The 17721-nt window shown below is 37.8% G+C and overlaps 3 protein-coding genes across 3 annotated transcripts; 1 reads left to right on the plus strand and 2 right to left on the minus strand.

Annotated features, from left to right (window-relative positions):
- Positions 1–589: 589 nt before the first annotated feature.
- LOC145945235 (ubiquitin-protein ligase E3C) lies at positions 590–7334 on the minus strand. Its single transcript, XM_083054110.1, has 6 exons — positions 6709–7334; positions 5772–6229; positions 4788–5326; positions 3721–4532; positions 2185–3453; positions 590–1340 (listed from the first exon to the last, which is right to left on the minus strand). Exons 2-6 carry the CDS (start codon positions 6185–6187, stop codon positions 1173–1175), a joined length of 3204 nt encoding a protein of 1067 aa, XP_082910236.1. The 5' UTR covers positions 6188–6229; positions 6709–7334; the 3' UTR covers positions 590–1172.
- Positions 7335–8115: 781 nt separating this feature from the next.
- LOC145945244 (uncharacterized) lies at positions 8116–17006 on the plus strand. The gene is made up of 6 exons (XM_083054123.1): positions 8116–8320; positions 8996–9179; positions 9347–9543; positions 13316–13525; positions 14138–15132; positions 15553–17006. The coding sequence occupies exons 1-6, from the start codon at positions 8116–8118 to the stop codon at positions 16735–16737; spliced, it is 2976 nt and encodes a 991-aa protein (XP_082910249.1). The 3' UTR covers positions 16738–17006.
- Positions 9850–12467, minus strand: LOC145945245 (carbohydrate sulfotransferase 14). Its single transcript, XM_083054124.1, has 4 exons — positions 12098–12467; positions 11579–11901; positions 11080–11266; positions 9850–10570 (listed from the first exon to the last, which is right to left on the minus strand). Exons 1-4 carry the CDS (start codon positions 12191–12193, stop codon positions 10061–10063), a joined length of 1116 nt encoding a protein of 371 aa, XP_082910250.1. The 5' UTR covers positions 12194–12467; the 3' UTR covers positions 9850–10060.
- Positions 17007–17721: the final 715 nt, after the last annotated feature.

Genomic DNA, 17721 nt, shown 5'->3' on the forward strand with positions numbered 1-17721 from the left:
GTGTCAACGTTAGAGAAGAATGGAAAACTCTTAAAATTATGTAAAGTGGGACCAAAATTTGTGCTTTCAAGAATTCATCGACACTTGTCTTAAAATTATATTTTGCTGAAATATGTATATAAATTGAAAAAAATCATCGAGTTTCTATATTCCTGTACGAATTTCTACAATTTGGCAGATAGACACTTTTTTAAATGTTATTTTTTTTATCTTTTCCTTTTCGAAATGAAAAATCTTAAATTATTAAAATAAGTTGTTCAAATATATTTATATTTATATTAAGTAATAAGGGAATTTATATACGAATATATAACTATATAAAAATGACCTGACATATTAAATATTATTTTCTTTCTAATATAATTATTTAACGTGATTAAAGATTAATTTATTAGCAGTCATTTTAATCGCTATTTAATAGTTTATTTAAATAATTTTTTAAAGAATTTGTAAAAGCGGAAATTAAATATCTGAAAGAAAAATGTTAAAATTAGTTTCAAGTTATAAATCGATATATATCACAAGTAAAATAATAAATTAATACGAGTCTTATCTACAAGTGATTTTTGTTTTAATAATACGTACTCTCTTCTTTCCAACGTTTTGAAATATTTTATTTACACAGACTTAACAATATATATCTCATAAATACGTACATCTATTCTCTCACGTACATTTGAAATGAAGTAGCACAGTCGTTGTTTTGGGCACATCACACACATGACGAATATATAAAACAATAAAAATATACATCATTTACAGTTATAGGCCAAAGGTGGTAGGAAAAGTTGAAACCGAATAAAATATCCGTATGAACATGTGTTTACGCATGATAAATGTCCTGCAGATATCTCCCTTTTTCCTCTTTTATTTATTTTTTTTCTTTACAAACGATTGCGGTCGCATCAAAGTGATGTCGGCAATAATCTCCGGTAGGTAGATACTATTAGCTTAGTAATTGGCCCCTCCTGTTATAATTATTATAATCTTTGAGAATCTGCGCACAGATTCTCGACGCTTCTCTTCTACACAGATATGATGCAAAATGTCTCTTTCTCTTTCTTTTTCCCTCTCTGTACGGCATTTCTTCCTTTTCTTAGACTCGTTTAATTATACATTGTATTTACAAATGATAGAGTCAAACGGAGTCGCCGGAAGTCAAGGAGGTCTCTCTAACTGAGTTCGAAACCCGCGCCCGCTTGTATCGCGTACAAAAGTTTCTCGCGCAGGATTTTCTCATCCGGAAACTCGGGAAGCTTTAGTAGATTCATACAGGTACTCGAAGTCGGCAAACGGTCCATACTGCCGGCGTGTTGGATGCAGAACGGCGGATCGAGTTCCTGTAACAGGAATATGCATTAGAAGAAATCAAAGAAAAATAACTATACTATTACTTTTATATAATAACTATACTATTACTATATAAATTAATATACTAATAATACAGTTACTATATTAATTATATAGTAATAGTACAGTTACTAAATAATGGTGATAACAGTATAGTTGTTATATAATGATAATAGTAATTTATAGTTACTATATAGTAGTAATAGTTATTAAATAATGGTGATAATAATAGTATAGTTTCTATATAATGCTAATATAGTAATTGTACTATAATAATTATTATTATATAATAAATAATTATATCATTACTATTACATAGTACTATTACATACTATTCTATTACTATTTTATAATAACTATTATACAGTAACTATTTTATTACTATTATGTATCAACTATACTATTATATAGTAACTATACTATTATTGCTATTATGTAGTAACTTATACTAATACTATTATATAGCAATTATATTATCTCTTTTAGTATATACGAATGTTAATATACAAATTATATAATAATTTCTTATTAATATTTATATAATAATTTTGTATAATGTTGAAAATGTGCTTAAGAATTGATTACAATAATTATATTGTCATAGTATTTCAATAATACAATAATAATTAGGGCTTAATTATACATATCATAATGAGATTTAAAATAATAATTTTCGAATTTAATAATTTTAAATTTCTAAATTCAAACCTAGCCAGATTGGTATGTGGCTAATAAGTATATAATATATACCTTATATAAATAATATACCTAATATATTAATATAATATATAAATAAAATATAATATAATATAAACTAATATATAAATAATATACCTTAAATCCTAGGAGAGGAGGTCGACTGCAGCTGGTGACGAATTTCAGTAGCTGGCCTTTTTGCTGATCGTTAAATTCGCCGACGACCTTCCAGAAAGCAGTGATGGTCGGATGATCGAGCGCGTATCCGCCGGTGTAGTTTGTGTGCAGCTTCAAATCGTTCACGTCCACGGGGATCTGCGCGCCCGATATCAACACCTGCAGCTCCTTGTTGTTGAACATTTGCAACCAATCGAGCGGGAGTACGTTGCCGATCCCCTGCTTGAACGCGAAACATTGAGCGCGAATCTGCTTGTTCAGCTTGTAATCGGCCATCAGGTGGATGTACTCGATGCGATTGTGATTCGTCACCGGGATATTAGCGCCGCTCGGCTTCAACTCGTCTACTCGTCTCTCGCCCAGCTCGTCGCTGAGGACGGTAAAGTCCAGGTTGAGATCCGCCACGTCACCCATATAGCTCTTCAGGTAGAGTAGATTGCGATACATGATGGGATCGAGGGAGGCGAGGTGGTGCACGTCCACGTCGGACTGGCGGCCGACGATCTTGGATAGAAAGAACTCGGCGAATGGCAACTCAACCAGTAGATTTTCGTACAACGATTTCCCCAAGATTCTGCCGATGAAGTAGTAATGTTTCGGAAAGTCATCGACCAGCAGGTGCACCGTGGGATTCGGATAGAGCATGTTATCCTTGGTGAGTTTGAAAAAGCCGCGATTGGGATCGAAGCTGGTCTTCAACAGCTCGGACAAGAACTCCCTGAAGACGCCGCCGCCGTCGACGCCGGCCTCCTCCAGTCCCGCGGTGTTGATTAACTGCACTCGTATCTTCAACCGTAATTCCGGCTCATTTTCGCTCGACAGTCTGTCGAAAGCGTCCTCGTAAAGATAACCTCGCCTCGCGGAAATCTGTATCGACGGACCCTGCATGAAATGCGTCAGCTCGCCCTGCTGTTCCCTTTTGTCCTTGTAGATCAAGGACTGGAACACGATGACGCGATTGTTGAACGGTACGACGAACGGTATCTCCCGCAGCAACGTCAGCGTTCGCACTTCTGTCGCCGAGAGAGGCGGTCCCTCCTCGAATTCCTCCCTCGTGAACGCCCTCAGATTCTGGAAGGGCACGTATCCGCGAAGTCGACGTCGACGGAAGGCGAAGTCTTGCGGCTTGTCGATAGGAATGACGACGTTGGATGCGATCCAGTGATTTGCCGGACAGAACTGCCGTCTGAGATCGCGCGTATGCAACTGGCGCAGAAGGCCCACCGTGACCTTCAATGAAATTTGTAAAAACACATTTTATTTTTAATCATTAATTAATTATTAATAATTGATATTATAAGAGCTATGGACATTTTTCATAAATAATAATTTAATAATAATAATTTCATAAATAAAAAATCAAATGCCAATTAGGCGAAGAATCTATCGTGAAAAATGTAATGAAAAGATTGGAAAATATTATATGTAGAAGACTTTAGATCAATCATAATCGTCCCAAAAATTTCAGATTAATATCAGACTAATTCTGAGAGTGACCTTGAACAGATGAGTCCAGATCTGGGTGTCGTGTCTGGATTGAACGGTGGACATCGGACCCAGTACGGCGTTTTTGTAGTCGTCTCGCACTGTGGGCCGAGTGTCGGGAAACGCGAGCTCCACCAGACCTAGGCAGACGCCCTTCAGATGACCTGACAACACCGCCAGTTCCGGAATGGTGAACGGCATGGCATGCTGTTGCCGATTGTTCGACGAATTCTGTTCCGCGGAGTTGTTCTGCTCGAGGAAGAACTCGGTATCGTGCAAAGTCGCGATCAGCAGGCTGAACAGCGAGCAGAAGACCGCGAGTAGAGGGACTATCTTGTCGGTGTCTTCCGCGGAGAGGGCGATTCCGCGCGAGATGATCTGCAACAGGGATGTGGCTGCAGCGGTGCCGCCGAACAACGACGTCTGACGAATCGACACCAGGCTCATCCACAGGTGTTTGAGGAACATCGGCTTGAAGGCGAGCATGTAGAGGAGCTTGTACTTGTGGACAGCCAGCTTATTGGTGATGAGCAGGTGGTGGCACAATCGGCACAGCGGTTGCAACAGCGCAGCGTGATCGGATCGACTCTGTTCCATCGAAGATAGTATACAGTTGACGCGCTGTTGCTCGTTCAGCATTTCGATGCACTTTCGCAAAATGTCCGCCTCCTGATCATTGATATTCCCATCGGATTCGTTGTCCGAGTCGTTGTCGGCAGCTTGCTGCTGCTCCGAGACACTCTGCTCTACCATCACGATGGTAGAGCTCAGAGATGCAAGGACTTGCAGATAGTTCGTCAGCGCGTCTTCGGATTTGCACCACGCTGCAATGGAAAAAAAAAAAAAAAAAAAAAAAAAAAAAAAAAAAAAAAAAAAAAAAAACAAGACAGCAGTTTGATCAACTTCTGCATCAATTTACAAAGTTAGTTTTGCTTAAAAAATATTATATCACATACGTATAAGAAAAATTACTTATGAAAGAAAAAAAGGCTTTGACAGGCCTTGATATCTTTATCTATACATCTTCATGATTGAAGCTATGCGTTAATAACAAGATTAATAGATTCTTTCCTACTTACAGAACTGATCGATCGAGTCTAATGATAGAACGCAGTAGAGGAGGTTTATCGTAGGTTGCAGCTGAAGACGATTGACGCAGGCAATCAGCTGGACATATGGAAAGTCCTTGAACTCCGTCAACGCTGGCACAACAAACATGCGGATCGGATCGGACAGTCTGGGGGAAAACACACTCTTGCACATTTCTCGAAGCACAAGCGTAGAGAAGTCCTCCTTCCGATCCACGTAAGAGATCAGGTTCAGCGGCCGTTTGATCATGTCAAGTAGACACTTGGAGATCGGCGTGGGTGCGACCGACGTTGCCTCCACCATCAGAGGCACTTTCTCGTCCAGTAGCTTTCTCAGTTGCTCGAAGTAGCTGTGCAGGATCAGGTATACGAATATACTCTCCAATTGCCAGTAACTGTTCTCGCGCAACATCTTCTCCGTGTCCTCTCGCGTGGTGAACACCTCCAGAACACGCAACGGGATCGCCAAGGAGTAAGCTCCGTCTGGTAGGATTTCTGTGTTGTATCGCATACACATGCGAAGGATCCACCTGTATTGATGAATTCATGAATTATTCAAGATATCTCTATCTAGTATCTGTTTTGTGATTTCCTTAGATAATTTACATATATTAGGTAATATTATATAAATTTATTTCTTCATTTATATATATTATATTAGATTTTATATATTAGATTAAATAATTATATATTATTTTGTAAATTTATATATTATATTAAACATTTATATAAATTTACTTTGTTATAAATATAATATAATATAATATAATATATCTGTATCTAATATACATATACACACATTCTTATTTACTAAATTATTATTTCTTAATTATTTTAATGTAATTTCTGAGTGACTTTTCTGGATTTGTTATGTTTATATAAACTGCAAGCAGTAATAATGGAACAATTGTGAAATCAATGTACTTTTTCCATTTAATATCTCTTTTGTGGCTTAGCTCTATATTAATAGCCTACCGCAATCTCCACAACCATTGCGACGAGTTTATGGACTTCAACTTGATGTCTCTCTGATGCTTCAGAAAGTGCTGCAGGACCCATATTAGTCTGTTGGCGTCCGAGATGTGATTGTAAAAGAAGAGCAGCTTTCTCAGATAGGGCACCAGCTCGTCCAGACTCAAATTCCTACGTCCCGCCGCCTGTTGCGCCTCGTCGAACTCTTTCCTCTTCTGCGCGCACTGCCGTCTCCTGGTGACAAAGCTGCGTGCGCGCGCTTGTATCTTCAACGCGGCGTCATGCTTCTTACGCTGCTGTTCCCTCTTCAATCTCTCCAGCTGCGCATGCTGCAGCAGGACAGTCCTCTCATCTCGCCTGCTGGCACCTGCCAGATTCTGTTGCGGCTTACGCCTGTAGTCTCCCTCAAAGCTATACATGCTGACACATGATCAGTTGCGCAACACCTTAATGCTAATTCTCTGAAATATAGGTATGTTCCATATATTATATATTTCATTATTATATATTTTATTATTTGTATACGTCAAATATACTACGTTATATTTTATTATATATAAAATATCTCCAATATGTTATACATAATTTATGCATTAAATAATTTACTGAAAAATTATGCAATATTAATAAATTCTTGTAATTTTTTTAAAAATAATTTTGTTTCAGATGTATGAATAATTTAATAAATAATATAGTATATATATATATATAATAATTTAAGAAATAATAAAATATAGTGAATACAATAACATAAAATATAATAGAATTTTCATATATTGCGCAATAAATATTAAATAATAAATAGTATGGAGCAAAACATTTTATATATGTACATATATATATGTCAATGATATTCTATTGAATTGCTTGTTGCAGGGTTTCACACGTGGTTCTCTCGTCGTGCATAAAATATTTATACATCTCTATATTCGTTACTTACTTTTGATACAAACGAATGATACAACACTCGTGCAATAACTACAGAGATACAAGTGTACTTTCATTCCCTAGGAGCGGATTAATGGCACGTCTTCTATATATAATTAACGTTTATAATATTCTCCCATCGAAGAAGAGTATCACTTTCGAAAAAGAAAAATATCTTCAATATTCAAACTTGGAATCTCTCCATCAAAGGTTAAGCTCAGTCGAACCTTCTCGATCGAACTCGTCGATCCTTAACCTTAACACACTGCGGTCGACGAATCCCTTCCTGGATTCGAAGACTTCGTCACACCGGACGATGACAGAGGCAACAATGACGTCTGGCCGACGAGTCGCGCGTACAGCTTTTTATACAATAACGCGTACATACAACGTCCAGTCATCTAGAGGCTCGCCATGTTTTTCGGGGTCTCTTGCCGAAAACCAATGCCGTCACGCTGACCCGCCTCCTCGTACGCGCGAATCAGGATTTCGTTATTACTCTCGTAACTCCGGCATCCTCGAGGACTCGAGGCCTCGCGGCCCTCCAGGCCCTCCGACAGGAACACTCTCGTGCCCTCCGACTGAACCGCACTTTCGACAGGTGCAAAGCCGCGTCGTCGTGTTTGGGGTTTCGGGGTGCCCGAGCACTCGAACCCCAGGGTGCCCCGAGCGTCATACTACGTCCCTGGTGCGCGCGAGGTTGGCCAACCTTGAAACTAGCGCGGCGGCGCGAGCCAATGACGGCGCGAGTCACCGCGCATGCGCGGCGGCGCGAGCCAATGGCGGCCCGTCAGCTCGCGCATGCGCGGCGCCAGTGAAGTATTTAGTTCGAACGAAAAAGGGTGTCATTCGGGTCCCGCACTTTTTGAAAATTATCCGAGTCTTTTTTTCATTTTTGCACAGAATCTTCTTATATTCTCGATCGAGGTTAGACAATCATTATCTTGTTGTTATTTTATTTACTTTATTTCACCATTTTTACTTATACAAATATGAGATTCAATAAAAGTTAAATAAATAAAATTCAAACTTTATAAAGTTATAATTATAAATCAATAATAATCCTCTTCTAATTTAAATAATAATAATATTTTTATCCTAATTTAATAATTTTTTTGCTTTTATTATTATATTCAAGTTAATGATCTTGATTAAGTTTATGTTTGGAAAACCTACTAAAGAAATTGAAATTTTCTATTAACTTATAATTTAATTATTTTATATTATATTTTAATCGTCCTATCAATCAAGATGGAGAAAAAATCATTATTATACACTCTCGTCTATTTATTTCCGATTTATTCCGATCGATTTACGTCACGTTTACCTCGTCTGGCGACAAATGTCAAAGTGCGTACGTCACTGCCGCGCATGCGCGGGGCGACGCGGGGCTCGAATCGGGCGCGAATTCGAGGCTCGAATGGCCGGCGTCGCGCCGGGTGACGACGAGGCGACGAGGATGCGGGAAGATGGCGGCGGCGGAGTCGAGCAAGTCGAATCGCGTCGTCCAGGACGCGACGCCGACGACGACGACGGCGGCGACGACGGAGAGGGAGGACGCGCCGCGCCGGCGCCGCGAGTATTACCGATTTCGCGTCGCCGACCTGCTGTACTACGCGCTTTCGGTCAGTTTCTTTTTCGCGGACGTAGCAACAGGTGAACAAAGAGTGCTCTCCCCCCTCCCCCCAACACTTAATACGCATGCACGGGGTGTCCCGTGATTTCGCAACCCTCGATGACAGGTGTCAAGTTTTCCAGCTGATGGACTTTTCACTCGAATATGAATTTTGAAATTCCTTGAAATTTTTTTTATCTCGATCCCAGAGAGATTTGTTATGTCAACACAATTTTCGCGATAAATAATATAAATTTTCTTGACTTTCGCGTTAAAAAATTACGGGACACCTTGTATATGAAGATGTTTGTTTACTTCGATGACGCTAATTGAAAGTATTGCAATTTCACCAAACTAATTTTTTTCCCAGAAAAATTATACAGCTAATTTTTTTTTAAATTTATTTCTTATAGTTTACAATAAAAAGAAAATAAGACTAAATATATATAAACAATAAAATATAGCAGCAAGAGATTGTAATTATATGCATATGTGATAACTTTTATTAACGTCGTCGAAATATTATTTTTCTCATGCCAATATTATTTGATATTTGTCATATGACGATATATTTATGTATAAAACTTGCATACTCAAAGCATGCGATTGTAAAAATTTGCATTAGTGGGAAAAGCTTTTGTCTTTGTACAGTGAACACTTTGTAAGATATTTTTCGCACACACAGACAGCATTGTATGTGTGGAATACCTTTTGCAAGGCCACTCAGCGTGGGGATGCTTTGCAATGGGTTTCAGCATCTTACCCGCTTGTGTTACTCAACTATTTAGTTTGAGATGGCATCGCAGCGACGGTTCTCTGCGGACTGTCCACTGGTTATTGCACTTCTTACTACTCGGCTTTTTGCACAGGTACTTGATATTCATGTTTTTGCACAATCTCTTCAGCTAGATTGTTTGCGAGTTTCTTGTAAATTAATATAATATAATTTATGCAATATAATTTGATTTATATATAAATTATAATTTTATTTATCAATAAACTGGCTATTTATATTCATTTATGTATTTGTCTTTAGATACTTGACGTTGCTTTACACCGCAATGCACTCTTTGAGAAATAAGTCGAGCTTCAGCAGGGACAAGAGCTGGGTGTATCGACAAGAGAGCGATATATGTATGTTGCATTTGTTTGAATCGTTTATGGGAGCTGCGCCACAGTTGATACTACAGTTGTACATTATTGCGGTATTACATCATGCTCCACTTTGGACGAGTAAGTGTTATTTATCATTTTTTTTACGCTTTTCAATATTATTTTATTCTACATTTTATGTATATAATGAAAAACATATGTATCTGTTTATTTTTTTAAACTGTTTTCTTCTTTATTTGATCGCAATATCTCTTTCTTCTTTTATTCTGCAATGCCTGAATATATGCTTATTTAATTTTTTAAAAAATGTTAAATCTAAGACTATATATATATGTACATATTTGGACATATTTTATTTACATTTAATACAAATGTTTTAATATATATACAAATTCTCTTTCTAAGAATATTTAAGACATAGAAAATAATTTACAAAGATTGTGTTATATCACGTTTGAGGGAAACTTTAATACCCTATATTTGATACTATTATTTATATGATTTTATATATCATATAAAATAATATATATCATATAAATATATTATATATACAATTATATTATATGATATTATATATCATATAATATAATCACAAGCTGCCATAAATATTATAATACGAAATGAAACAGGTCATGTCTTATATAAATGAGTAGTTGAATAATTTGTAATCGTTCTCGTAGATTTTATAAATCTCGTCGAGAAGCGACCGAGGTATCCCTGTGACATATTCGTTGAGTATTTCCCTGGTAGTCGCACCGTGAGGATTGACGTTTCCCGGAAGTCTCACCTCATAGAGATGATCGCTCAGTTCGGTGTCCTGTATGAGAAAGTTCTGATCACGATCCAGGGTCTCTAGCTTCAGTATGTAATCGTAGCGGAGTGCGCACGGTTCGCAGGTGCGATAATACGGCGCCCAGTGCTCGTCGAAGTACCTCTCCTTGGCTATAAATCGCAAGAATTCCGCGAACGTCGGCTCCAAACTCGTCGCATTTTTACCGGGCTGGCGATACTTTAGCGTGATACGCCGTCCGAAACGTCTGTAATAATATTCGCGGCCCTGCATGTGCTCCAATTTGTCCCTGTACGCGGATAGGAGACGCTCCAGCGGATGTCGCACGATCAGGAATTTCTTGGTTCTGCTCACCTTCTGAAAATCAAACGCGCATTCGCGAATCTTAGATCTGTCGATTTGTTTGTTTAATGGTTTATAGGACAAATTAAAAGACGAGAGTAGAAAGAGTTTATATTTTTTATTGTATAAAATTATTTTAAATTTAATCTCTCTATTTTTTAACAGTTATTTTATATTATTTTACATTTTATATTTAATTATAATTAATTTGATGAAGATATATATTTAGAGTCCATTTTTAATATTTTTTTATATTAATATTTAATTAATAATTGTTTTTATTTACATAGACGTTTAATTTATATTATTTTATTCATATATTAATAATTTATATTATTAATTTATATTATTTATATAATTTATATTTGATTTATATATTATATTAAAAATTAATAATTTTTATTATATTTAATGCATTTATTTTATCGCATTTAATTAATTTTTATCGCATTTTTAATATATGCAATCATTATTTTATATGATTGATGAAAATTGCAGTCCTATAAACAAAGTGTATCTCTCACCTCATAGGTTTTATTAAAATCCTCGTCGAGTCGAAACTTCTGTCTCACAATATCGCTGACTTGTACAAGATTGCGTCGAATTGAATCCACAGTAAGGTCCGTCAGAGCACCTTTCAATGTGGCGAAGTAAATCATCCACGTAGAACTCGCTGCTTTGTATATAGGGCACCACGATATCTTGTGCTCCCTTCGAATCGAATTCTCGATTATCGTTCAATTTCTTTATATATTTTATAAAAGTTTGATTACTCCTCTCCGTCTCGTGAATTAATGTCAATTTTTTTATATTAATATTATACATATATATATACTTTTTTTTTATTGCAATAAAAATTTCTGATTTTTCGAGCTAATTAACATAAATTAGGATTGATTAGGATTAGCAAAGAGGGTCAAGATGAAAGAGGGGAAGCGGATAAAATTTGGAATTTTTTTTAATTGAAAAATATAAAGCACACAATTCGTGAAAATTCTATTCGAAAAAAAAACTTTTACTCACGTGTCGATGATCATGTTGGTCAGGACGGCTTCCAAGCGCGATTCCTTATTCAGGTCCTCAATTGTCTCGCACACGCAGGCTACTCGTCGCCTTCTGCTGTCCAGTTCTCTTTTAACATCCTCCATCTGATTTTGCGACATCGTTGCACGCGGTATTATTATTATTTCAGATGCGTATTTCGGCGTCGCATACCTCGGCAATGCGGTCGATTCTATGTTTGTCTTCTTCATCATGTAAGTTTGCGTTAGATTCGTCGTCATTAACAATAGAACGGCACTGATTGTCATCAACAGTACGATCGATTTTATCACCGTGACTTGTCTCTGTAATTAATGGAATAAATTTAAAAAAAAAGAATTTTTTTCGCTCACACAAGACACTCTTCTGGATTTATTTTATCATCATATTTTTTTCTTTGTTTTATTGTAGAAAATTTATTTCTTTGCTCACACAATACTTGGGTTAATTTTATTATTATTTTTTTTTTTAGAATTTTCTTATCGTAGAACCTGGACATACCTGCTTCAGGGAAAAGAGTCTTTTCGCGAGGTGATAAGAGCCGGTCTTCAGTAAAAGCGGATAGACGGATAAATTTTCCTTCAACGCGTCTATCATGTTTGGTTTAATGAAATTATCCTCTCTCGACGAAGAGTACGTTGTATTACTGATGCTGAGCTTGCCGGGAATATGAAGAGAGCTATCCGGCGAAGAGGACGCGCTATTTTTTCTTCCTTCATCCCGTCTCTCCTCCCTCGCAACTCCTAGTCCGCCCCCGGAACAGATAACTGGATGGCGGAAGGGATCCTGACTGTTTTTTATCGCTGGACAGCTGTTATCTGTCTCTTCTCCGAAGAACAATGATGCGCGACGACACGAGATCTGCGGGGGAGACTCCTCCTCTTTGGTTTTAAATATAAAGCGACGTAGCGCGAAGCGTATTCAAAAATAGAAGCCGAAAGAAAGGCAATAACCCGTCACGGAAAAAAGTGCAGAGTTTCTCGAACTTCCTTTATTTGACTCTTTTCAAAGTCTAATTAGTCTAATAATGTTGATGTTGCACGAGGTGAAATATCTATATTTAATTTTAATGAAAGTTAATTGATTATATTATATAATATAATAATTTCTATACATTTTTCTCTTGTATATTCCTTTCGTAATATTGAAGACATAGGATTAGGAATAACACATACATTAGGAATTAGATTAGGATTTAATTTCAGATTTTATTATACGATGAATTCAATGTCATATATTTAAATTTTATATTTATGAATTATATTTAGAATATATGGTTAAGAATTATATTTATAATATATAGTTTAGAATTATATTTAGAATACATAGGCAAAATATATAATTATATTTATGCATTTTTTGTACATTTTATATAATATCAATATTTATGTATAAAAATATTTTAATTAATATTTGTATTTATATATAAATTTACATAAATATAAATATTAATATTACATATTAAAATAATTAATATAATATTAATATTATATATAAATATTACCATTAAATATAAATATATAATAAATATTAACATTATATAGAATATATATAAAAAATTCATAAATATAATTCATAAATTATATATTCTAAATTATAAAATTCTATATATAAAACTATATACATATTAATATTATTAAATATTAATATATCGTTATTAGATATAAGGATATAATTTTAATATTTTTATTAATGTAACATATTTTTTTTATTGCACAGGCGCTTCGGCCATAGCTTCCTTCTGTTCCCTGACATGGGCAGTGAGTACGTACATAAGAGCCATGCACAATATCAACCGCGAGCGCAGCAACGCGACCTGGGTCGCCCTCGTTTTTCAGGCCCTCTGGCGCGCCGGTATGTTGCTGTCCAGAATTGGGGTTCTCGTGTTGGCCGCCATTTTTATGAGAGCATGGTTCTTCTTGGTTCTGGGTAAGTTTCTCCGACAGAAATAACAAGGAAGAGGAAGAAGCGAAAGTTTACTATTATTAAGAAAAACAACCAGTCCTCATCAATCACAAAAATGGGATTTTGTCTACATTGTCTCCTGACCACATATGGCTAAAATAAATAACCCTGCGATAACCCAGGAAAAAATTCTAAAGCTTTTCATGGTCAGTTCTATCCCTTCCTCTTTCTTCTTCGAAATCTTATTTTATCAGATCAACCTTCTATCTCTTTAAGTCACTTAAAAATTAAATGGAAAAATCGGGATATCGAGATAGATTTATAAAAAACTTTTTTGCATCAAAACCTCCAAAATTGTTCGAGGAAGGCATTAACAAATAAATGGGAACAAGTTGTACTTAATAATAAAGAATATATAATAGATTAAAATTTGTTGTAAACAATTTTAAATATAAAAATTCAGTTTGTCAAGCAAAACTTATTTATGAATCAACCTATTACAAATAGAAAATGATATTCGTATCAAAATAAAGGACAAAAAATGATGCAAGTTAGTTTCTGTAGGATAAAGAGTTTCAGTAGTCTTATGTAAATTAAAACACATTGAGCTGATAAATGACAATTCTCATCTTGCAGGTCTGCATTGGCTGGTCATGATGATCTGGGTGATCCTGCAGAAGACGGAGTTCTGCCCAACCGTGTGGGAAGAGCGCATCTACAACTGCATCATCGGGCTGATCTACTGCTTCGATTTCTTCAACTTGCGCGAGGGCAGATCTCGTTACCGCGTGCTCGGCTTTTACATGCTGATCGTGGCGCAGAATCTGATTTTCCTGACCATGTACGCGTTGAAATTCAAGGACACGATCACCAACGACACGATGATCGCGATAGCGTCCGCGATAATCGGCGGGATGCTCGTTGGTTTGACGAGCATGTCGTTGTACTACGGCAAGTTTCATCCGTCGAGGATGACGACGAGGACGACGAGCGGAATTTCAAGATCCCAGAACGAGCCCTCACACGCTGCGAATACCGCGAAAGCCGACACCCCCGGCAAATCCTTCAAGCTGTTCCATCGCGGCTCCCTAGTATCGTTGCACCACTCCATCGACATCTCGCCGAGGACCGAGGAGGGCGAGGTGGCCACCGACAAGCAGTCCCTGCTGACGAATATCGCGCAAATTTCCGACTGCGCCGAGGAGGGCATCGTGAATCGCAACTACAGCTCGGAGAACGAGTCCAACGCGAGTGTCGTGCGCGTCTCCACCGAGTGCGAGAGGCCGCATAGTCGTGTCGGATCTAAACATAAAGAGGAGATCGCGTCGAACGACAATAATCCGGACAACGGCAGCCCGGCAGCTTTGTATCCGGGCTTGCTCGACATCGACTCGTCCCGAAAACGTCACGGCATCTACGAGCACGATATAACGTTGCAGTTGGACTGGCGAGCGCCTGACATACTGAACATCGACCTGCTCGATCAGCTCGACGACTCCGAGCGGAACAATTCTCTCGCGTTCAATTCCTGTTCCAGCAAGGTGATCGACGCCTTAGACGTTATCAAGAACAGAGGAAAATTGACGACCCCGACGCCGCTGGAGAGCGGCAGGATATTCGATATAGAAAAGGTAGTCGTCGAGGTCCTGCAGGAGCAGAAGCTCTTCAATTAATTTTTTTAAATTTTATTAGAGTTATTTTTTATATTTGTTATACTAATTATATACTATATACTACTAATATATAGTATAGTATAATATATAGTATATATTATAATATATAGTATATAATATATAGTATAGTATAATATATAGTATAGTATAATATACAGTATAGTACAATATATAGTATATAGTATTATAATATATAGTATAGTATAATATATAGTATATATTATAATATGTAGTATATATTATAATATATAGTTAATATGTATAGCGTAATATATAGTATAGTATATACTGTATATACTATATACTATATAGGTACTATCATATATTACTATATACTGATGCACATTATACTAATTTTCTCATATACATGTTTTCCAGCAGCAACAGCAACAGCGGGACGACACGATGAGTTGCGTGACGTCGATCCACGATTACGAGAACGTATGTCCCCTGGGGATCGCCCGGCCGCCTTGGTGCATCCGCAGCTGGAAAGGCTACATGGACATCGAGACGTACATCCACGACGACAGCGTGGTGCGGGATCGTCGACGGGACACCTTGACGAGTACGACCGGGACGACGTACAGCTCGGAATATTCCGACGGTATGATCTCGCGTGGAACGTTAAAGCAGGACGATTACGCGGACGCCCTGACTTACGACCTGGTAGAGTCCAAGGAGGGATCCAAGTCTTCGTCTTACGGCGACAACACGTTTTCCGCATCCGACGTGGACGATCGGACGGCCAGTTTATATGTCGCTAAACCGGTGGTGATCGACGATCGGGGTGGCATGCTAGCCCTGGACACGATATTAGAAGAGCGCGACGATTCGTCGGACGAGAAGTTCTCGTCTCACGGGATGGAAGCATCGCGCGACGGTTCCGCGAGCACCCTGGTAAGCACGATAGACCAGATCAGGCGGTACACGGCGGAGAATTCGCCGCGACACGTCTATCACACCAGCGAGACTCAGTGGGAGGATCTGAGTCCCAAGAACCTGATGGCGCGAGCGCGCTTCGCCCAGGTGCTCCTGGACAACGACCTCAGGAACTCGTCGACGACGGTCGGTTCGGTCGATCTGACCTCGCGGGACGTTGAGAAGCGCGAGATAGACGCTATCAGGGAGTTTGTCCGTTGCTGCGCGATAGAGTCCATCAAGAAGACACCTCTAATAGAAGCTATTCTGTCGGATTCGCCGATCCTAGGCAGCAGGGCGAGCAAGCTGGTGCGGCAAGTCACGTTCGCGGATCGTAAGGACGACTTCGACGCGAACGAGAGCGATCTGTACGTGGAGATGAGTCCCCTGGTGTCTGTCGAGAACGGCGAGAAGACCAGCGAAACGGAAGTCTCTGCTAAAAGAAGCAATCCGTCTACGATATCGGAGAAATCGCCGGACAAGGAAAATCTGGCGCCGATTAGGTCCAACAACAACATCAGGCGGATCAACAATATGATGTACGATAACAGTGATAGTCGTGACAGACGTGCTTGGACCATAGAGAGAGATGACAAGAACGACAGGTCGTTGTGCAATGTGCGTTTCAGGGCCGGATTAACCTAATATGCGGCCCTAGGCAGATTTTGGTGGGGGCCTATGTAGGATTTTTTGAAAATTAATTGAACATTTGAGCACTAAAAAAGGAACTGTAATTAATATAATACAAATAATAACTAATAGTGAAATGCATCATTAACTATTTACGAATTTACTTATAAAATATAATTTTTTTGGTTATAAAAAAAATTTTTCTTCATTGGTTGGTGGGGGCCTTTTCGTGGTGGGGGCCCATAGGCAGTGCCTAGTTTGCCTATGCGTTAATCCGACCCTGGTGCGTTTCAATCTGAAGGAGAAGAGACACTTGTTTCTGGAACAGGTTCTCTCCCCGGTTCCGAAACTCTGGAACAAACGTATCTCCTTTCATCCGAGCACCAAAAATTTATAGCAAATGGCTCTTCGGATCAAGCGAAATTCGTTGAGAATTGACTGGAGGTTTTCGATTTTTTATCGAATATTTTTTATCAAACATTTATTGTAGTGAATAATTTTTGAAAAATTTTAAATAACGAGTGATTCTATAATCTTTTATATTATATATTTGGATCGGCAACTCACAATTTTTTTTGTCTTGCTCAAGTATTCTTCATTTATGTTTTAAGAATTTTCTAGGAATTTTTTGTAAAAACTTTTGTAAAATAAGCTCACGAGACGTGATAGAATTAATAATCTTAAGTCCATCAGAGTATTGAGTACTTTTTTTAATGATAATGTTATCATTTCTTTTCCACGCGTATCCGGAGATAAATCAGGAAGATGATGATCGAATGCAGCGGAAAGGATTAATAATAATACACCATAGTACAAATGTACCGCAGTATATTACGTCACTCGTTAATTTTACACCACACATGTAACTTTTTTTATCCCACGATTTTTAAGCTGCACCGCGTTTTATATCTTTATAGATGACAGAGAGTGAACGCGATGTTAGCGTGTGATACGCGCCGTCCTCTATTGTTATAAAGACATAGTTATAAAAATATATAA

The sequence above is a fragment of the Prenolepis imparis genome, unplaced genomic scaffold (genome assembly GCF_030444845.1).
Source record: "Prenolepis imparis isolate NDT839.2.m4 unplaced genomic scaffold, iyPreImpa1.0 SCAF_14, whole genome shotgun sequence".
Lineage (NCBI taxonomy): Eukaryota > Metazoa > Arthropoda > Insecta > Hymenoptera > Formicidae > Prenolepis > Prenolepis imparis.